The sequence below is a fragment of the Saccopteryx leptura genome, chromosome 2 (assembly GCF_036850995.1).
Source record: "Saccopteryx leptura isolate mSacLep1 chromosome 2, mSacLep1_pri_phased_curated, whole genome shotgun sequence".
In the NCBI taxonomy this organism is placed as follows: Eukaryota; Metazoa; Chordata; class Mammalia; order Chiroptera; family Emballonuridae; genus Saccopteryx; species Saccopteryx leptura.
The window spans coordinates 304,842,428-304,866,066 of NC_089504.1; the positions used below are offsets into that span (position 1 = coordinate 304,842,428).

The 23,639-nt window shown below is 37.7% G+C and overlaps 1 protein-coding gene across 1 annotated transcript in view; it reads right to left on the minus strand.

The window, feature by feature from the left end:
• Positions 1 to 8,069: 8,069 nt before the first annotated feature.
• ZNF800 (zinc finger protein 800) overlaps positions 8,070 to 23,639 on the minus strand; it is a 57,236-nt gene continuing 41,666 nt past the window's right edge. Inside the window, exon 6 of the mRNA XM_066362591.1 lies at positions 8,070 to 9,253. Within this exon, the coding sequence (XP_066218688.1) occupies positions 9,082 to 9,253 (172 nt within the window). The 3' untranslated portion in view covers positions 8,070 to 9,081. The remainder of the gene's footprint in view (positions 9,254 to 23,639) is intronic.

The following is a 23,639-nucleotide window of genomic DNA, read 5'->3' on the forward strand; positions in this document are numbered from 1 at the left end:
TTCCTGAGTTCATAAACTTTGATAATGAGTTTTTCTAATTATTAGATGATCATTGAATTCTACATTACCTGAGGATTTTTGATGCAATATACATTTTTAAAGCTATTTCTTGCCATTTACATGAATAACTAGGACATTAGATAGAAATCACAATTTCAGTGAATTATTGGTATGAGTGGTATACTCTTGTCAGTAATAGGTATATCACCACTAGTTGGCACAATTGGTAAACTCCTGTAACAAGGAACTCTAGGTACTTGCTAGCATATAAATTCAGATAAGACCAGATAACTATATTTTTTCCAAACACAATTAACTTTATTAAAATAGCAACATAAATATTAATAAATTTATTCTTTATTAAAGGAAAACAGGATTGACAGTAACAAAAACTTCACAATGCTATCCTAAATAAAACCAATCAAAAGTGAAATAAAAACAGCAATTATAATCTGTTTTTTAAAATAGCTACAATTAAGAGACTACATACCAAAAATTTCTGAGATGCAGTCAAAGTTGTGCTCAGAGGTAAATTTATAGCCTTATGTGTACTATTATTAAAAAAGAAATAAAAATAAACTAAGTTATCAATTACAAAGAAACATTCAGAAAACAAAACAAACAAGAAAAATAAAGAAGAAATTAATAAAGAGTAAAAGTTACATGAATGATGTTGAAAATAGAAAAAATATAATTTATAAAATACCTAAGTGTTGGTTCCTTTAAAAGACTGTCAACTGTGATTAAAGAAAATGCAACTAAAAAGACTAGAAATGACAAAGAAGTTACAATTATAAATACAAAATATTTTTAAAAATGAACTCAATAAATACAAAATATTTTAATTACATATAGGAATCTACTAATAAACTTTTAAATTCCATGAAAATGCATGGTTTTCTTTTAAAAATATTTTTTTAACTTTTACTCAAGAATTAGTAATTAACCTGTCTAGGCTAAAATTGCAAAGAAAACTTTAATGTTTTCAGAGATTTATCTTCTACTCACCCACCCTTAAAAAAGCTTGGGCCCTAAACAATAGTATGCATGAATTCCTCCAAACCTTAAAAGAATAGGTAATTCCTATACTCAATGTTAATCTAGAGGATAGGACATTTTTGAAATCTGATAAAAATAGAATTTAGAGATGTAAAACTATAGTCCAATCTTATTTATCAATATAAATGCAGTTATCCTAAATAAAATATAAAAAGCTGAATTCAATATTATTATACTGAAAAGGGGGTCAGGGGAACCCACCATGATGAAACAGGTTGTATCTCATGCAGAAATAACCCAATATTGAAAAAGCTATTAAAATAATTTATTATCAAAGGAATAAAACTATATAATTTCTGATTCCCCAGAACATGTTTATTGTAATTCAACAGCTTTCAATAAAATGCTTATAATACTTGAACCAGGAAACCACTTCCTTCACCTGATAAAAACATCTACTGCAGTCCAACAGCCAACAGCTAACATTAGAAGCTGATGAAATATTAATGGCATTCCTAAAAAGTCAGGAATAAGAGAAAAACTAATACCATCATTTATTTAATATATGAAGTATAAATATTATAGAGGAAGAGATCAAATTAGCATTAATTAAGCTTCAAATGATTGTCTCCTTAGAAGAGAAACAACTAGTAGGATTAATGAAAGAGTTCAGAAAAGTTGCCAAATACAAAAATCAGTAAATTGAAACAGGGGACATGATATCATGCTGGCATGAAGAGGGAGGATTAATTAGCGGAAACCCTAAAGTCTCAGTCAAAAAACTACTGGACCTGATAAATGAATTCAGCAAGGTGGCAGGATATAAAATTAATACTCAGAAATCAGAGGCATTTTTATACACCAACAATGAACTGTCAGAAAGAGAAATTAAAGAAACAATCCCCTTCACTATTGCAACCAAAAAAATAAAGTACCTAGGAGTAAATTTAACCAAGGAGATTAAAGACTTGTACTCAAAAAATTATTAAAACATTGATAAAAGAAATCAGGGAAGATACAAACAAGTGGAAGCATATATTGTGTCATGGTTAGGAAGAATAAACATCATTAAAATGTCTATATTACCCAAAGCAATCAATAAATTCAATGCAATACCAATTAAAATATCAATGATTTACTTCAAAGATATAGTACACATATTCCAAAAATTTATGTGGAACCAAAAGAGAAGAAGAATAGCCTCAGCAATCTTGATAAGAAAGAATAAAGTGGGAGGTATCATACTTCCTGATATCAAGTTATACTACAAGGCCATTGTACTCAAAACAGCTTGGTACTGGCATAAGAACAGGTATATAGATCAATGGAACAGAACAGAAAACCCAGAATTAAACCCACACTTGCCCTGGCCGGTTGGCTCAGTGGTAGAGCGTCGGCCTGGCATGCAGAAGTCCCTGGTTCAATTCCCGGCCAGGGCACACAGGAGAAGCGCCCATCTGCTTCTCCACCCCTCCCCCTCTCCTTCCTCTCTGTCTCTCTCTTCCCCTCCCACAGCAGAGGCTCCATTGGAGCAAAGATGGCCCGGGCGCTGGGGATGGCTCCTTGGCCTATGCCCCAGGTACTGGAGTGGCTCTGGTCGCAACAGAGCGACGCCCCGGAGGGGCAGAGCATCGCCCCCTGGTGGGCAGAGCGTCGCCCCTGGTGGGCGTGCCAGGTGGATCCTGGTCGGGCGCATGCAGGAGTCTGTCTGACTGTCTCTCCCCGTTTCCAGCTTCAGAGAAATACAAAAAAAAAAAAAAAAAAAAAAAACCCCACACCTTTATGGACAATGTAAGAGCATACAATGGAGTAAAGACAGCCTCTTCATCAAATGGTGTTGGGATAATTGGACAGCTACCTGCAAAAAAATGAGACTAGACCACCAGCTTACACCATTCACAAAAATAAACCGAAATGGATAAAAGACTTAAATGTAAGCCGTAAAACCATAAGCATCTTAGAAGGAAACATAGGCAGTAAGCTCTCCGACATCTCTCGGAGCAATATATTTGCTGATTTATCTCCACAGGGAAGTGAAATAAAAGACAGGATAAACAAATGGGACTATATCAAACTAAAAAGCTTTTGCACAGCTAAAGACAATAAGAACAGAATACAAAGACAAACTACACAATGGGAGAACATATTCGACAATATATCCGATAAGGGGTTAATAACCAAATTTATAAAGAACTTGAAAACTCAACACCAGGAAGATAAACAATCCAATCAAAAAATGGGCAAAAGAGCATTGTTCACAGTGGCCAGGACATGGAAACAATCAAAAAGCCCGTCAATAGATGACTGAATAAAGAAGATGTGGCACATATACACTATGGAATACTACTCAGCCATAAGAAATGATGACATCGGATCATTTACAGCAAAATGGTGGGATCTTGATAACATGATATAAAGTGAAATAAGTAAATCAGAAAAAAACAGGAACTGCATTATTCCATACGTAGGTGGGACATAAAAGTGAAACTAAGAGACATTGATAAGAATGTGGTGGTTATGGGGGGAGGGGGGAAAGGGAGAGGGAAAGGGGGAGGGGGAGGGGCACAAAGAAAACTAGATAGAAGGTGACAGAGGACAATCTGACTTTGGGTGATGGGTATGCAACATAATTGAATGACAAGATAACCTGGACTTGTAATCTTTGAATATATGTATCCTGATTTATTGATGTCGCCCCATTAAAAAAATAAAATTATTTTTTAAAAAAATGGGCAAAAGAAATGAATAGACACTTCTCCAAAGAGGACATATAGATGGCCAATAGGCTGATGAAAAAATGTTCAAAATCACTAATCATTAGAGAAATGCAAATTAAAACCACAATGAGATATCACCTCACACCAGTCACAATGGTGCTCATCAACAAAACAACACATATTAAGTGCTGACGAGGATGTGGAGAAAAGGGAACCTTCCTGCACTGCTGGTGGAATGCAGACTGGTGCAGCCACTGTAGAAAATAGTATGGAGATTCCTCAAAAAATTAAAAATCGAACTGCATTTTGACCCAGCTATCCCACTTTTAGGAATATACCCCAAGAACACCATAGCACTGTTTCAAAAGAAGAAATGCACCCCCACATTTATGGCAGCATTGTTCACAATAGCTAAGATCTGGAAACTGCCCAAGTGTCCATTAGTGGACGAGTGGATTAAAAAGCTTTGGTACATATGTACTATGGAATATTATGGGGCCATAAAAAAGATGGAAATCTTACCTTTTGCAGCAACATAGATGGACATGGAAACTATTATGTTAAGTGAAATAAGCCAGGCAGAAAAAGAAAAATACCACATGACCTCACTCATTTGAGGAATCCAATGAACAATGTGAACTGAGGAACGGAATTGAGATAGAAGAAAAGATCAAAGGGACCAGACGAAAAGAGGATAGAGGGAAAGGGAATGATGGGATGGGATAAAGCTGAAGTGAAGGGGGGAGGGTGCAATCGGGAGGAGGGAAAGGGAGATGTTGAGGGGAATACGGGGAGGGGGGATGCATTCAGGGCAACACTAGAATCTATGTAAACACAATAAATTAAAATCAATAAAAAACATCAGTAACTTTACCCTACAAGGAGCAACCAGTTATAAAACATAATGAGAAAAATAATCCCAACAAAGACATGAAACACCTAATAGGAAATATGCAGGATCTACCAAATTACTGGACAATATATAAGAAGGCTTCAATAACCTTGACAAGTTCCTGAATGGAAAAATTAATATTACAAAGATTTCAATTTTATTCCAATTAATCTATCACATTAAAGCAATTCTAACACAATGCCAGTAGATTTTCTTTTGAAAATTGACCAAAATATAACTAAGGTTTCTTGAAAAATAAATGCACAAATATAGCTGAATATATTTTGAAAAAGAATAAGATTGCACCCATTAAAAAGGTAATCACCCAGTAAAGCAAATTATAAAATGACAATATAAATGACAGCATGGCTCAGGAATAAAGGAGAATACTAAAACAAACTAACAAATAAATAAAAGCCAGAAATATTCCCAATATATGTAAGAATTTAATATTTGATAAATGTGAAATTTTCAAAGCAGTGGAAGAGTTCCAATAAATGATGATGCAACAACTAAATAAATATTTAGAGCTTTAATCACACGTATATCAAAAATAAATTTCATCTGGAGTAAAGATTTAAATCTTTAAAAAAAAGAAAACAAATATTTTTATAACATTGAGGTGGAAGAAACTTTTAAAAATATATCACCAAAAGCAGAAATCAAGAGAGAAAAGATAAGTTTATCTAAATGGAAAATGTAATATTTCTGTATATCAAAGACATCATGAATTAAATTGGCATCTATATGACAAGGGGCAAAATATCTGTACATACAGAATAAACAAATGGTTAGTGGCTTTAATATAGAGAGCTCTTACAAATTAATAAGTGAACTCTCAAAAGGAAAATGAGCAAATATATTTATTCATTTCTTCAACAGATATTTATTGTTCACCTAATATGTGCCAAGTATTTTTCTTAGGGCTGGAAATATGATGTTGAAGAATCTAGATATCCAGCCTGACCAGGCGGTGGTGCAGTGGATAGAGCGTCAGACTGAGATGCAGAGGACCCAGGTTCGAGACCCTGAGGTCGCCAGCTTGAACGCGGGCTCATCTGGTTTGAGCAAAAGCTCACCAGCTTGGATCCAAGGTCGCTGGCTCGAGCAAGGGGTTACTTGTTCTGCTGAAGGCCCACGGTCAAGGCACATATGAGAAAGTAATCAATGAACAAATAAAAGTCTTGCAACGAAAAACTGATGATTGATGCTTCTCTCCATTCCTGTCTGTCTGTTCCTGTCTATCTATCCCTCTCTCTGACTCTCTCTCTATCCCTGTAAAAAAAGAAAAAAAAGAATCTAGACATCCAGACACAGTCTCTTCCGTCATTCATTCTAGTATGGCAAACAGCAAATACAACCACCACCACCCCTCCCACACACACATACAGAGTAAATAAATAAAGTTACAAGTTGAGATAAGGAATTCTAATAAAGAACTGAGAAAGCAAATGGGAGAAGGAGGCTACTTTCAATCAATGCTCTGGGCAGGTCATTCTTAAAACGTGTTTAACCTGTTATCTAAGAAAGAGGTTGTGGTGGGGAAGAGGCTAGCCAGGAGAGCAGGTTAAACAGATACATTTACTAAGCCCCTGAGCTGCAGAAAAGATCTTGGCCTATTGGAGGAGCCAGTTTGGCTGCATCGTGGGCAATAAAAATAGAAGCATTCATGGGTTTGAAATAAAAGTAAGGGCCAGATTGTGCAGGGCTCTATGAGCCAGGTAAGGAGTTCAGATTTTCTCATAGTAGCAACACTTAACTCGATTTATGAGTAAGGTCATTTTTACCATTCTATCAAGAAGTGGGTCTTAGGTCAAGAGTGGGAGCAGAAAGACTAGGAAGGACTGGCTGTCAGATGAGAAAAAATATATATGTTGATCAGGATTCAGTAATGCCATTGAAAATGGAAAGAAACCAACAGATTAAAGATATATTTTGAAGATTCAATCAATAGATTATATTGGTCTATTTGATATAAGACAGAGGTTATGAAAAAATCACAGGTGTTGCTTAGGTTTCTAGCTAGAGAAATTGGTTGGATGGTGGCACCATTTACTATAATAGGAAAAAATGGGGGAAACAAGTCTGGGGTGAGAATGAGGAATTAGATTTTGGACATGTTAAGTTTGAAAGATTTGTATCATCCAAAGGAAGATATTGAGCAAGCAGTTAGACATATAAGTCTAGAACTTATAGGAAATGTCAAAGTAGGAAACATAAATTTAAAACTCCTTAGAATAAAGACATAACTTAAATCAATGAAAATTGATAAGCTCATCCTGGGAAAGAACATAGGAAGAAAAGAGTGTTCCAATGGCAGTGAGAAACTTCAACTTTTCAAAGTTAGGCAGGAGATCTCGCATAAAACTGAGGAGTGATCACTGAAGCAAGAAAAGAACCAGAACAAAACAGTGCCTTAGACATGAAGAGAGAACATTTAAAGAAGCAGAGTGATCAAGGTGAGGACAAAAGAAAATATCCTTTTGGATAGGGTAATATGGAAGTGACTGGTAATCTTAATTAACAATGACACTTTCAGCAGTGGTGATGGGGAGTCATCACGTTGTGAATTTTAAAGTGAATAGAAGATTAGCAAAACTTGGTTATGAAGTAGAGCTGAGAAATGGCTCACTGATGGAAAAGATGTACACAAGGGAAGGGTTGATCAAGATGGGGGACACTGGAGCATATCTGCAATCTGATGGGAACGATTCATTCGAGACAGAGATTGATGATGCAAAAGAAAGGAGATAACCTAAGGACAAGAGTCCTTGAAAAGAGAAGAGGGGATAGGACCCAGAGCTCGAGGAGCTAGCCTTTGAAACTTCCTCCGTAGTCACAAAAGGGTAGAACGTGGTTACCAATGCAGCTGAACTGGGAGCAGAGGTCTTGTGGTGAAACAATGAGGAAGTTTATATGTAATACCTTAGTTTCCAAGGGAAATTTGAAGCAAGCCGAGAGGAGGGGGTCACAAACACGTGGAGGAGATTAAAAGGTGTAAATAGTAGTTTTAGAAGTGGGAAACTGGCCCTACAATAGGAACAATAGCACCAATTTGAAGTTAGAAATAACGGATTGAAAGTAAAACTGGTTGGCTGCATTATGTGCTTTTCTTGAAGAAAATGTTCAGTTGTCCCAGTCAGGTGCATGAAAGGCAAGTGGTAAGATTTATCAAAAGCTGGGATCTTACAGGACAGTAAATTGGAAGAAATTCAGGTTCAAGACTGCTGAAAACATTGTGTTTCAAGGAGGATGATTATAAGGATGGACCATGGGCTTTAGGCTAGAAAGAAAGGAAGTAAATCCAAGAAATGGCTGGCAAATAGAGGAAAAACGGGTTAATCAATTAACTGTCAGTGAACGAAGGATTCAGAATAGGATGATGATGATCAGTGGAATGTCTGATACTGTGCTAGCTCAGGTCCTCCTAGAAGTAGACACCAACACAGGGTTAAACTTGCAAGAGTTTTATTGAGGGAACATCATTGAAGGATAAAGGGAAGGATTCAGAAATGGGGTGGGGTAGGCCTTCATATCATAATGCAAGTTGGACACCTATGAAAGGAGACGAAGGATTGCGCAAGAAGAACCTTAGACTGCCTGCAGCAGTTCTAAGAAAGTTTCAGCCAGGCTGCGGAGGAGTCCCCACGGCCAAGTTGCTCATTAGAGGAGTCCAGCGTCGCACATCACTAACACCCTCACTGTGCTCAGTCTCCGACTGGGAACAGCCTGGGAGCAGCACAGCCTGGGAACAGCAGCCTCATGCACACCCAGCGCGCAGTGGATTCCCTGGGGTGGCAGTGCAGAGGAGTGGGAGCAAGGACTGATTCCGAAGGAAGAAATGGTCCCTGGAGACAAAGCTACAGGAGGGAACTGAATGTTGGAGCTCAAATCCAACCACAGTAACGCATTACGCAACTCCAGATTGTGTGGATCGATCGTCCAGACACTGGGGACGTGCACGCTTATGAAAACAATCTTCTGGCTGGTGTGTGAGGGGAGGTGGGGGAAGGTGGGAGTTAGCTACCTTGTTGATAGGATTTGAGGTGGCGAAGACTAAGCTGGGTGCTAGTCTTTGAAGAACTGATCATGAATAAAACTGACTAGGTAGTTGATAAATTATGCGGAGGAGGCAGAGAGGGTGGTATTGTCCAAGGGCAGGATTCTCAGAGAAGCCAGGATCTCCGCGGGCAGGAAGAGATGATCTGTGAGGCCAAGGATTGCAAGGCAACCCTCCCTACCCTCCGGCCCTAAGGCACGGGGTCCTCCCGGGCGGCTGCGAAGAGAGTTCTGGGCAAACCAGGTTCCGTCCGAGCAAGGGGGCGACGGGGTCTACTAATGCCGTGGACACCGGGAAACACTGACGACAGAGAGACTGGAGGGTGAGCGGCAGGGCGGACGCGGAGAGGTCCCTCAGGTCCTGGAGCGGGGAGCAGCGCCGGCGTGGTCCCGCCGGTGGCCGGGCGGCGGCGCTCACGGGGGCGCGGGCTTCCGGAGGCCGCGGGCAGCGTGCTGGCGTTCCCGGGCGGCGCCCCCACGGAGCTTAGCGCGGCAGCTGGCGGCGGCCTGGCGCGTGGTGACGGCGGCCGCCGACGGGCAGCGGCTCCCGGGGGCGGCGGCGCTGCGGGGCGACGACTTCCCGAGGCTTCGGCCCGCGCGGGCGCAGCAGTTCCCAGGGAGAAAGACAAAGACACGCCGGTTAGAAACGGGAAAACGCACCGGCGCCTCCCCGCTAACCAAAGAGCCGGAACCCAACTCAGCGCCATGCCATTTCCGCCCAACAGGTCATCGGGCTGTCACTTTGACACAGGAGATAAACCCATGTGGACCACAGAGAAACTGCGTCCACCTAGTTGGTCGCAGACATGTTTTAGTAACTTGAGAAAATGGGTTACTTTTTTAGTACTTCGACCCAGAAATTCTAGTTTCATAATCTTCCCTTAAATAATGATTATGAATACATACAAAATTTGCATAAAGGGTACCCAGTGCAGTATCTACAATAGCAAACAAACAAAAACATTAGAAAAAATTAAAATTAGAAATATCCTATACCTAACAAAGTGTTGATGAGATTAGACAATTTCTTATAATGTATACTGACCTATTAAAATAATGTTGAGAAATAATACCTAATCATTCGGGGAAAGAATACTAGATGGGATAAAAATCAGTTTCATCCCCATTTGTAGTGTGTGTGGACGTGTGTATACTTATGTGTGTACATGTGTATACATGCATAACACACCACACATGTATAAAAGTGGAAAGACTCCAAAATGGTAACTGGTTATCTCCAGGTGATGAGGCTGCAGGTAATCTTGTTCCCCAAATTGTATACAATGAGAATATTTTATTTTTATAATAAAAATACAAGTTAACTCAAAGGAATTTTACTCCACTCTTATGTACCCATTCTTTCTCCCAATTCAAATTTATGTATTTATCTTTATTGATTGATTTTAGACAGAAGGAGAAACATTGATTTGTTGTACCACTTATTTATGCATTCATTGGTTGATTCTTGTATGTGCCCTGACCGGGGATCCAACCTGCAACCTTGGCATTATCATGACACTCTAACCAACTGAGCTACTCAGCCAGGGCCCAATACAAATATATTAAAATAATTATTTTAAATTGTGTAGCAGTGGCGGACATCAAAAGATTTTAAAAGTGAATGGTCTACCGAAGTAGTTTAGCTTTCTCAAAGGTTCTAAGTAAATTACAATATCACAGAGCAGTTTATCCCTTAACCATTACACAGTTTATCAAAACCACTGTCTTTTGTGAAGATATACCTCATTTTACTCTATTAAACATTTCTACTTCAGGGGGAAAAATGCCTTCTGGGCTTCTAACACACATAATTTGATTTGTAATCCCCACAGACCTGGGAACATAAACTTTGCTTAAACCAGAAAATATTACCATATTTTAGAACAAATATTTAACTACTATCAATCAATGTTTGAAAAATGTATTCAATAATTTTCTCTTTAACTTGGAAGAAAAGTAGGAACAAAACAAATATTACAATGAACTATAGTCTAAACATCTGGATCTTCCAATCATAACAAATTTAAAATCTTTGGCAATTATATAAATACTTAGGGAATCTGTTAAACTTTCTTCTAGGGAAATACATAAGGATAAAAATAAAATCATACTATGACAAGGGGTGGGGTTTTGTTACTAAATTGATAGAATATTATTATTGAAGTTCCAATGATATTTCAAGCTAAAGTGACCTCAGAGTTGTCAGGCTGATTTTACTTAATGATGAGCAAACCAAGCTTCGATGTTGATTGGAATGTTACTTAAAACAGGGTTTTTCAACCACCAATCCACGGACCATTGCCAGAAATTTAGTGCTGGTCCGTGTAAGAATTAACCACCCTGATGTTGTATGAAGAGTATAGACCCAATGATCTTAGTTGAAGTCACTTATGCTAAGGGTGATTTCTGCCTTAGCAGTCCCTGAAATAATTGTATTTTCACAACCTATCCCCAAGTATGGATAGGTTGAAAACCACTGATTTAAAACACACAATCCTGCAAGTTTCTTCCCTCTAGATACTGGATAAAAATTATCATGTCTAAAGGCATGCCATTAGTTTAAAAAAAAAAAAAACACCAGAAATAAAATATACAAAAAGGCCAAATCCTAAGAAGCCAAAAGTTTGTGTGTTTTTTTTTTGAGCAGTTAATTGCGACTGCTCCTGAACAAAAAGAAAGCTGAATGAGCTTTTTATGAAGCATCAGCTCTCCAAAAACCTTATCACCAAATGATTTCACATAACAGGATTAAATATAGGTAAAATGGAACAGCACTTATTTTGGGGCTAGTCCAACTGTCTATCCATACTGAGATTTCAATTTAATTTGACATTTTTGAGTGCTCATTGTCAGACACCTAAGAAAAACAAAACAAACAAAATATAAGGTTCCTGCCTTTGAGAAGCTCTAACTAGAAAATTACCTTCAGATTATTAAAATAATTCAGACCCTGAGGCTAATCTGAATCCCTAAACCACCCCACTCCACAGTCCTGCCAAAGTATACTTCCCCATCATATTCTTCAGATGAAGTAACTTCCCATCGTTCCTTTCCTCAAATTCATCCCAAGAGCATCCTTTTGTCTCCATGCTAAATTATTAGTTCTTAACCTTTCAGGGGAGTGAAAACCCAGTCTGAGATTTTGACTAAAGAGGTGGATGGACTCTGTCCTCCAGAAACATGCACAGAGATGTATACACCATATACAGTGTGTCCGTAAAGTCATGGTGCACTTTTGACCAGTCACAGGAAAGCAACAAGACGATAGAAATGTGAAATCTGCACCAAATAAAAGAAAAACTCTCCCAGTTTCGTACCTATTCAGTGCAGTTCGATGTGGGCTCACGCACAGATTTTTTTAAGGCTCCTTAGGTAGCTATCCCATATAGCAGGGGTCCCCAAACATTTTACACAGGGGGCCAGTTCACTGTCCCTCAGACCGTTGGAGGGCCGGACTATAAAAAAAACTATGAACAAATCCCTATGCACACTGCACATATCTTATTTTAAAGTAGAAAAACAAAATGGGAACAAATACAATATTTAAAATAAACAAGTAAATTTAAACAAACTGGCCAGTATTTCAATGGGAACTATGCTCCTCTCACTGACCACCAATGAAAGAGATGCCCCTTCCTGAAGTGCGGCGGGGGCAGGATAAATGGACTCAGGGGGCCGCATGCGGCCCGCGGACCATAGTTTGGGGACCTCTGCCATATAGTCTCTACAGACTCATCACTGACTGATGGCCTACCAGAAGAGTTTCTCCACCAAACTACCGGTTTCCTTCAACTGTTTATCCCACTGAGTAATGTTATTCCTATGTGGTGGTGCTTCGTTATAAACGCGCTGATATTCACATTGCACTTTGGTCACGGATTTGAATTTAGCGAGCCACAGAACACACTGAACTTTCCTCTGTACCATCCACATCTTGACTGGCATGGCCGTGGGCTGCTCCGCTGTATACATGGTGTTACGTCATCATCTGCGCGTGCGCACATGCTGCCATATCATCCTACAGAAACTGGGAGGGTTTTCCTTTCATTTGGTGCAGATTTCACATTTCTATCATCTTTTGTTGCTTTCCTGTAACCAGTCAAAAGTGCACCATGACTTTACGGACACACTGGACTTTATTTCACTGCACTGAAAACTGATTTCCTGGACATAAGCAATAAATAACATTTATACAGGATTATGCCTCCCTCACATTGTTATTTTTCATGAAAGAAAAATGATTTCCTGAAAAAAATTAATTTAAAAAAATCCTAACTGCTCAGTAGTCAATTTCAATGAATTGAGCTGAAAGTGTGATATGGCCTTTGACACAGCAACACATACATCATCTCTGATAATCAAATACAACTTTTTTATCCATGGCAACAAGTGCTGAAATCCTCTACTTAAAGGTACACAGAACAAAAGCAGAATTCTATAGCATGTTTTGTTAGGTTATGGTAGTCTGTGAACCAGAATACTAAATTCCTCCAAAATTTTCAAGTCAAAGTCACATTATTTCTTCTGCCTTCAAGTTCAATTAAGACTCCTGGAAAGACAGCAAATTTCTGTCTGGTAGAGAAAAACATCATATTCTGTTCCTATTTCTTGGCAATGCCTCTTGGAAAGTGGTGACAGGTGCTGATACGGAAAATAGGAAGGCACAATGATGTATGGCTATCCTTTCCTCATCAAAGCAGGAAAACCATGATGTGTGATTAACATCACAGGTACACATCTGCCCTCTAAGTGCTATCATTTTTTCCCATTTGAATATTTATTAAAAAGAGAGAGAAACAGGAGAGAATTTTAAAGATGTTACTACTCTTTCCAGTTTCCAGAAAGTATCCCAAGATGGAATTATTTGATGACATCAGGGAGCACATGAAAACATGACTTGATGCACTGAGAGGCATCAATAGTTTCATGCAGTCGCATGCTGGACAGAAAATGGTATAGAACTCATTTTTTTTCCAACTCTGGAGTGATACCATTTGACAGAAGCACTGCCTCAATTCTCTTAGGATTTCATAGACTATAGAGAAGAACCTTTTGCACCAAACTACTTGCCTGTCTATTCCCCAAACCACACTATTATGTCCCATCCAATGCTTTTGTTCTTGGCATTTCACCCTTCAGAAATATATCATCTCCCTCCTCTCATCTACTCAAACATGCCCACCCCTCAAGACCCAGACCAAACCCATTCTGATATGCTTTGATTACTGCAGTCTGGAATGATTTATCCATTTTACTTCCCACAATGATTTCTATCTATGACCGTTCTGTGTGGTTCTGAGACTACCAGCTTCAAAAATGCACCAAAATCTGTATTTTTCAAACACCAGAAAGAGCTGTGGCAATTCTCCCGCTGTTTTCACTAATCTATTTCACCACTCTTAAACGAGTAAGTCATCCCCACGTGCATGGAGAGGGGAAGGCTGACAAGGCTTATTGTTGCTGGAGTGACCAACTGATTCATCTCAATTATTCCTTTCTGTGCTCACTTTCACACATTAAGTTTTGATTTGTCAATTGTGTTTGTCGGATCTGTAATGTCATTGTTGACTGTTGAATTTGCTATCATCAAACATCCATCCCTGTGTTTTTCAATTATCACCTCCCAATTCCAAGGCCATCCTATTGTTCTAAGCTTCAGAGGCTGCTACCATTTTCTAAATAACTACACTCTACGAAAAAGAATTGCAGCAGAGCCTGAAATGAAGGCAAGCGTGATTAGATGGAAAGGACTACAATAGGCATCTTTTACTCAAATAAAATATAAAGTTATATATATTCTGGAGCTGAGCAGTAACTTGAAGATCATTTCTTCCTTTAGATTCACAGTACAGATAAGGGAAATGTGGAGAATAGACTATTTTGAAGCAAAACACTAAAATTTTGAAAAAAACAAAATAGCAAAATCATGCAAAGCCAAAAGTGTCCTAATAAGTTAATGAATCAACATTAAGGATAAATGAAATTAGGACTTAAAAGAATTAAATAAAAAAATGTAAAAGATGATAGGTCACTTATAGAAATGGCACAAAAGATTGCCTTTGACATTACAAATATCAAGATGACCTGAATTCAGTGCGTTACATTTATTAATATTATTTGATTGTCAGGCATTAGGCTAAGTGTTTTACATTTATTAGTGTAATTTTATTAAACTCTAATGGGAAAAAAATGTACTAAATGAGATAGTCCATATCGACTCTGTAAGAAAACAAACCAAGAAAGCAAAACTGGCCATGTGTCCATGCCCTGCTTGGTCTAGTAGAAAGGTTGCTCTAAAAATTGAAAATCATCTGGTGTGTGTGGCAAGTACAGGGTGGGGCAAAAGTAGGTTTATAGTTGTTAGTATGCAAAATAGTTTATTCCTATATTATTATTAATTGTATTATTTTCTATGGGAATAACTGTAAACCTACTTTTGCCCCACTCTGTATATTCCTATGGGAAAGATGAACATATCACACTACCAGAACTTGCTAACATTTATCAGAGAGCTGACTCAATGCTCATTAAGCAACCTCCATAATTATAATTAACTTTTCCATGCAGATTTGCCAACTGGGAGAAAATACATTTAACCATAAACATGAGAAGTGAGTGTGCCTGATACTTCTCATTGCAAATTTGAACACTAGCATCATGGTATTTAAACAGCAGTATCTATGCGCCTAGGGTGACCTTGCTACATCAACCAATTAACCACAATCAATAACCAGGGCCAGCCTTAGAAAGAAGTGGCCACGTCACAGTTACCTGTGAGGTCTGGCAGGAAGGCTAGCATAGCCACTCTGTCTTGCTGTTCACCATCTTCAAACTACAATGCTATGTGATTTCAAACATGCACATGCACCTGTGCGTGCGCACACACATACACACACACACTATTTAATTAGAAATGGAAATGATGTAAAAAGAAGAAACATAGTGTTTTCTCCATGCTCCAGAGCACCACCTTGTGAATTTAGAACTTAGTTTTAATAGCAGAGAAGGCTGAATATGGTTTTTAATGGCATAAACAAATAAGTATTTGTTTCACTTATGAAAAGAATTAGTCACCTAAACATAAAAGAAAAAGTTCAAGTATAACTTGGACATATAAACTTTTACTAAAAAGTATGAAAACATTTCCCATGACCACAATATGTAGTTACTTAGGGTGTTTTTCCCCCTATTTGGGGCTTTTTGTTTGTCATTGTTTGTTTACTAACATTTCTTTAGAAGAGACTTATAAATATAGCAAGGTCCTAAAAGGACTTATCACAATTCTTGACCAGACTTTAAAAGGTCCCAATCTTACACCAAGAATTTCAATGTCAGAGTGCAGTAAGAACCAACAGGACCCGCCTAACCAGGTGGTGGTGTAGTGGATAGAGCATCAGACTGGGATGCAGAGGACCCAGGTTCGAGATCTCGGGGTTGCCAGCTTGAGTGCAGGCTCATCTTGTTTGAGCACAGCTCACCAGCTTGAGCCCAAGGTCACTGGCTTGAGCAAGGTGTCACTCGTCACTCGTTCTACAAGGGGTCACTCACTCTGCTGTAGCCCCTCGGTCAAGGCACATATGAGAAAACAGTAAATGAACAACTAAGGTGCTGGAACAAAGAACTGATGCTTCGCATCTCCCTTTGTCTGTCCCTCTCTCTCTCTGTCTCTCTGCCACACACACACAAAAAAAAGAACCAACAGGACCCCATGTCAAGGGTTGAAGATAACACACACAAAAGCTGCACTACTGCTATGAACATCAAGGATATAATCTTAACTTGTTCTGCTACTGAATTTTAACTATTGTGACAGTATTATAAAAAAAATGATTTTAATCTAGTTAACTTTATCCTATCAAAACCAGAGTTATTGATACTATTTGGAAAAAGAATTACTCAGTAAATAATACACTGAGAAGTACTGCCATCCTTAGGGAGAATACTGGAGTACTGAATAATTAAATTATTTAGCCCAAATATAAGTACTTAACCTCTTTAAATCCTATCATGGACATCGGCATGGGACACATTTTTTTTAAATGATCTGTCTTTTGTGATACAGTTTGGTACAAAAGATAAAAAATAAAGCACTTCTGATAGGCACCAATTACTTCTGATAAATAAAGCAATAATTGCATTGATAGGTAAGTTGGCCAAAATAAACCCAGAATGATCAAAAGTATGGATTTTTTTATACAGATGATTATGAGTCTTATCAAGAATATGAAAAGATAAAAACTGTTTCATGAAACAAAAAATCATTTCTGTAATTTTTTAATATGAGGGTGTTTTAAATTTTAGAAAATAAACATTTATGGTTTGATATTTATAAAATCACTGCTATTCACTGGACATATTAAACTGCTTTGTACATACCATATGGTTTACACACATCTAACGATATATGATTTCCCTGAAAACAGCACCTGCCATTTCTTTATCAAGTAGAAAACATCCAAATTAGCTATATTTGGTAACTAGCAGTAATTATTATATACATTTCACTTTTTTAACTTCAACAGTTATAAAATAAATTGATGACCATGATCTCTGAAAAAAATGTGAAATACATTATATTGCACATGTGGTAGCCAATATGATATGCTATAAACAAAGAACAATTTAACACTTTGTTCATTTCCATTAATGAAAACTGGATATCTAAATGATAGGTAATATAGTAAAAACTGGAAAGTTCATGGACCAAGAAATAAAAATACCTGGGGTTCTACAATTTTCAGACATATTGTTAAAACATGATAAAAAAGTAAGGTACAGAAAAGTGGGTACTATATGCTAGCATTTACATGAAAAGAATTACATTTATATGAGTATAGATGCATAAAACGGCTCTTGAATGCCCAAGAAACTAGGAAGCTGTTGACTCTGGGAAAGAGAATGGAGGAACTGGAAGATGGAGTAGGACAGAGACTTACCTTTCACAGCACGTGTCTTTGTTAATTTTTTTACATGTACATGTTATCACCTACTAAAATAACCTTTAAGACAGAGATGGCTTCTATCCCTGACTTCTTCATTAATTACACGTGACTTGTGCAATCACTTACCTCAAATTTCTCCAGTTTAAAATGAGGTTATACTAAATTCTAGAGTTCCCATCTACAATTCAACAGAATTATGGCTCAAAAAAAGGTATATACAAAATACCAGGTGGCTAAAGAAAATAAGCTTAACTTTGCAGTGACATACATAACATGACATTATAATTTATTTATTGTACATTGCTGCCTGCTCTGTTCCCATTAGGGCAGTGGTTCTCAAAGTGTGCACCCTATGGTATTCCAGAGAAATATGTGCCTGTTGGAGACCAAAAAACCAACAGGGTTTTTGAAGTTTAGATTTTTGGGGGACAGAAGTGTGGGGAATTGGCTGTAAGCTGACAGTCTGCCCAACCCCCCACCTCACTTGCCTGATTAGGTTGAAAAAGGCTGTTAAACTGTGGTGCTGGATTATTTATACTACCCCCCCCCCATGTTCCCAGGAAAGACTGGAGGCAAGTTTCTTCTATCCTTTTTTTTTGGTGTAAAGTTAAGATGATATGTATGGAGGGGGTTTTCTGCACTTGGTAAAACTCTTGGGTTGTCTTGGAAACATGATCAAAGATCTCATTGATTTGTTAATGGCCCACTTTGCCCTATAAATAAAGCAAGATGCGGTTTTTGGGTGTGCTTTGTTCTTGCCAGCAGCAATTATAGAGCCCTCCCTACCCGTATTTTCTTAATTCCACGTATCTTCTTAATTCTGTACCATTCCCACTCGGGACCTGGAATTACTAGCTGCACTGGTTCGCAGCATGTGCCCAGATATAAAAATAAATATAGTTACTCTATTATACCATTTCATTATGGAAATACCACTCTTTTTGTTAACACATCATTATTATATTTATTAACACATCATTATATTATCTTTAGATAAATACATCCAAATAAAATGGATAGATTTCTCAAAAAGAAGCGTGATACTGAAGAATCTGATTCTGGAAATGAGCAAAAGTTAAGTGTAAATAAAATAGGACTTGAAGACTGATGGGAAGAATTTAATTTATAGCATTTTCCATCACTTAACACTGAACAATACAATTGGATTAAAAACCTATTCATGGAAGCTTCAAGTGATTTTGGCTTAACATTAACAGAAGAACTGGCAGCTATATCCACTGATCATGGATTGATGATTAAACATAAGGAACTGTCTCTTGAAGCCTTTTGGATTTCTATAAAAGAAGAATATGTGGCAATATCTAAAAAAGCTTTGAACATTTTATTACAATTTTCAAGATCCTATTATGTGAATTAGGATTTTCTACCCTCAACACAATTAAGAGTAAAAAGAGAGGAATTCTTCAATGTACTGATGAGGAGATGAGAGTTTGCCTTTCAAATATATGCCCAAACATGGAAGAAATCGCTAGACACATCAGGCACGTTTCTCATAAACACAAGAATGAGAAAACTTAACACATTCGCATTGGGACCTGCTGAATTTTCTAAATCTTACTAAGAATGTATCTATATATATAAAAAGATAACTTTTTTGTCATTTTTTAATTTTTTAACCCCCCTTTTTTACAAATTCTAAAAAGCATAACAAAAAATGTAACATAAAAATGTTTTTAATGTCAGAATAAATTTAATTTTATCATATTTATTTTGTTTAATTACTATAAAAGCACGCTTGGACTTTATATTTTTTCCTTTAATATTTGACAATTATTATAACATAATTTCTAAAAACTTTGTATATAGTGCACCTACAATTATTTGTAGGATTTTAAATGTGCCCCAACTTCAAAAAGTTTGAAAACCACTGCATTAGGGTATAAAGGCAACATAGTAAGAAAGTCTGGGAAGAAAATTCATGTTTATCAACTTGACAATGACTGTCTTCTCTACTTTTATTCTGTACCAAAAGTAAAAGTCTGGTTAATCCTCCTGTTATATACATCCAAACTATTGCTTCTAAGATATGGACTCTCAAAACATATTTTGATAATTAAATAAATATTGTGAAAAGCAATTATAAAGAGGTAGAATTTTTAAGTGAATCCTGAGATAAGGAAAAGATTAAAAAAATCACCCCTGTATTCCCATATATTAGCCCAAGAATCTCCTAAAATCATCCATAATCTTCATAAACACAAGATAACAACAGAACCACAATAACCAAAAGTAGAGCATTAGAAAGAAGGGTCAGAGGGTCAGACCAGCAAAGTAGGACGTGAAGAGGACATGGAAAAGAAACCAAAGTTGATTGACACCCAGTGAACAGAGAATGGGGACAAACAGGCCTGGGACCCCCTTCTTCATTAGTCTACATGCTAGAGTAGCATGTTTGTCTAGGGCAGCGGTTCTCAACCTGTGGGTTGCAACCCCGGTGGGGGTCGAACGACCAAAACACAAGGGTCGCCTATTTCCAATGGCTTTAGGCAACCCCTGTGTTTTGGTCATTCGACCCCCGCCGGGGTCGCGACCCACAGGTTGAGAACCACTGGTCTAGGGTCTCAAAGGGCTTTGAGTCTAATCATGGGGGCACTGTAATTAAATAATGCAATAGTAACAAAAGATGAGAGTGAAAAATAAGTTCTTCAGAGGAAGAGTTTGGTGGGTTGGAGCTGTCCGGTAGATTCCCAGAAGAAACAGGACTTAGAAATCTATGTGATAAGCAAAGTAACAGCAATAGCACAAACAGAATAAAGTCAGCAAGGAGTCAGTTCTGATAGGATGATAAATTTAGTTTTAGTTAAGAGTTTGATTTTAAATAGTAACTCGGCAAAAATGTTAGAAACTTTTTTCAAATATCAGGTTGCCAAATATTCTTCATACTACAAAAGGAGTGATGACATGCTAATAGTATATCAAAAGTGACTTGACAGGCCCTGGCCGGTTGGCTCAGCGGTAGAGCGTCAGCCTGGCGTGCGGGGGACCTGGGTTCGATTCCCGGCCAAGGCACATAGGAGAAGCGCCCATTTGCTTCTCCACCCCCACCCCCTCCTTCCTCTCTGTCTCTCTCTTCCCCTCCCGCAGCCAAGGCTCCATTGGAGCAAAGATGGCCCGGGCGCTGGGGATGGCTCCTTGGCCTCTGCCCCAGGCACTAGAGTGGCTCTGGTCGCAGCAGAGCGACGCCCTGGAGGGGCAGAGCATCGCCCCCTGGTGGGCAGAGCATCGCCCCTGGTGGGCGTGCCAGGTGGATCCTGGTCGGGCGCATGCGGGAGTCTGTCTGACTGTCTCTCCCTGTTTCCAGTTTCAGAAAAATACAAAAAAAAAAAAAAGTGACTGGACAGGCTCAAATACAAGATCAATATGCATCTAGATGTAAATTTTAATAGGGCAGGGCTCTGAGGTATGAGAAAATCAGACACATAGGATGTTGGGCAACCCTCTTCCAGTATTTTCTTATAGGTACCTAGTATTACTTTCTATCACAACCTTCACACTCAGGGGTCAGCTCCACCCAAAAATACATAAAACCAGGAAATCAAGAAGTGCCAGTTTTACCTTTCCATTGATTAAGTCTGGAATTGGGCCTGGTTGATGAAAGAGCGCTATAGGTTTCACTGCATGAGAAAAAATGTCAAAACAGAACAAAATACTATCCTCTGTCTCTCAGTGACCTAGTGACCTTGTAAAGCTAAAGGAATAATGTCTAACTACTTAATAGCTTTTGGAAAAATATGCAATATAAATTAAAAAGTAGTCATTACCTTATTAAAAATGTATCTGTGTGTGCACCCATGAACGTGTGCGTGTGATTTATTGGTAACACACTGATAAATCTTAAAAGAAATGTTGAAATAAAATTTACCTGTTAAATGCCGGCATAGGATAAGAAAGAAGATCAACAAATATAAAGAAGGTAATTAAGCAAAAGAAGTCTTCGATGCAGAAAGTATAGTCTAAAATCATATCCCACTGTTCATTCGTGTTACAATCCTCCAAATGCCTAAATACACATAAAACCTTTACTTAATAATCTCTTAATGATTTCCTGAGGTAAGCAAAGGTATATAGAGACTTGCCAGAAAAAAAAATCAACCTTTAAAAACAAATTTATTTTAAAATGAGGGTTTAAAACAGGTATCAGTTAAAGGTTTTATGATTTCATATCATTCTGTGCTAGAGCAATGTGCTTTGTGTTATTTTGACATGGACATGAAGTTTATGCTATTGCCTATTATTGAATAATTTAAAGTTCAAAAAAACAGAAAAAAGAAACCATTTTCAAAGCATTAAAACAGAAAATTTTGAAGGTTTCTTTCTCATTTTACTACAGATTATAATAATAAAATGTTGTTTTATTATAGCTATCCTGTTCTGGTTCAAGTCTGTCAGCATTTCTATTATTGATTTCAGTTTTTAAGGGTTATAACTTACCCATAAAATTTACTCTTGAAATCTGACAAAATATCCTTGGTTTATCTTCCCTTTAAAGCAGGGGTCTCAAACTCAACTCAGCATGTGAGCCGCAGAGCAAGATCACAGCCTTTCGGCGGGCCGCACTAGGTCTACAAAAGGCAACTGTTACGCAACACTTTTCTCATTACAGTTGAAAACAAAAAAAAATCAGTACAAAATTGTTTGGCGGGCCGCATGCGGCCCGCGGGCCGCGAGTTTGAGACCCCTGCTTTAAAGGGAGATAGTAAGTTAATCAAAAGTTGGATAGCTCAGATGGTATAAGACCTATGCTTTCTGTATTAAATCAGTGGTTTGTATTCCAAACAGGGTTGACTTCATAGAAGTCTCTGTGCACACCTTCCTAAGTATGCCTTGGCCTGGGCAGGGTAAACAGGTTGCTTCCTTTAAGTGCCAAGGTTGACAAAAATCTCCACTTGAACTCTAGTGGTTATCTATTGATAGATGGCAAGATCTCAAGTTTCATTGTTGGGTTCTCCCTTCAAAAAGGAGTGAAAAGCAATTGGGAGAAACCAGTGAGGGTCACAGGAACAGAGATGACAATGCAGAACATAGCTATTATTAACTGTTATTTTAAATATGCACTAATCCAAAAAGTGCAGCTTGGCATAGTAAAATTAGTATGTTTCAATCATCTGTTCAATGTTTGATAGCCTATTTTTTTTTTTCCTATAGAATCTGGCTATAGCTACTAAATTCCTTAAGTTTGTCATATACACTGTGTCAAGTTCTATTATTAGTTTACTCAGCTGGCTTCCTTCTACTTTTCAGAAATAGTTTCTTCCTCGGTCAGAGACATAGGGACTAAATCACAAACAATTCCAGGACAGATCAAGCTTTGGGACTCAACAAATCTTGTTCAGTCCAAGAATATTAATAGATTGTTTTATTTTTGAAAGTAAGATATTCCTTTTTTTAAAAAAATAATCTTTAAAATAGTTCTTACAAATTTTTTAAAAACCCTCTACATACAACACATAGCTTAGTTCACATTGCCTATTACTATTATAACTTAGCTTTCCAGTGTGTCTTAGAGTAATATCAAATACATGTTATATTACAAATTTTACAGATGGTAGTGGGTGTAGGGGATGGGAGGTGGTGTGGGGAAAGAGACAGAGAGAAAACCAGCGCTAGCCAAACATCATTTTCCAAATGAAAAACTGAAATAAGAAGACACTGAACTAAATTACATAATAAGCTAAAAGAATATGAGAAGTGCAACGTTATGTTCTATTTATTTTTCCTGCTAATCTCTTCAAAACCTATGGCTGCACAGTAATGACTCCTAAATCTTCAGCCTCTGTACAATCTCTCTCCTGACCTCTAGTCTGTATATCCTACTCCTACTAAGCATCTCCAATTAGATATCCCACAAGCGCCTCAAACTTAATACATCTAAACTTTAATTCAACATCTCCTAGAAAGTGTTCTCCCATTCCCTATCTTAAAGAATGGTGCCACACACCAACTCAAACAGAATGCCCAAACCTGAGAATCATACTAAATTCCTTCTTCGTCTCCACTGTTCAGAAAATT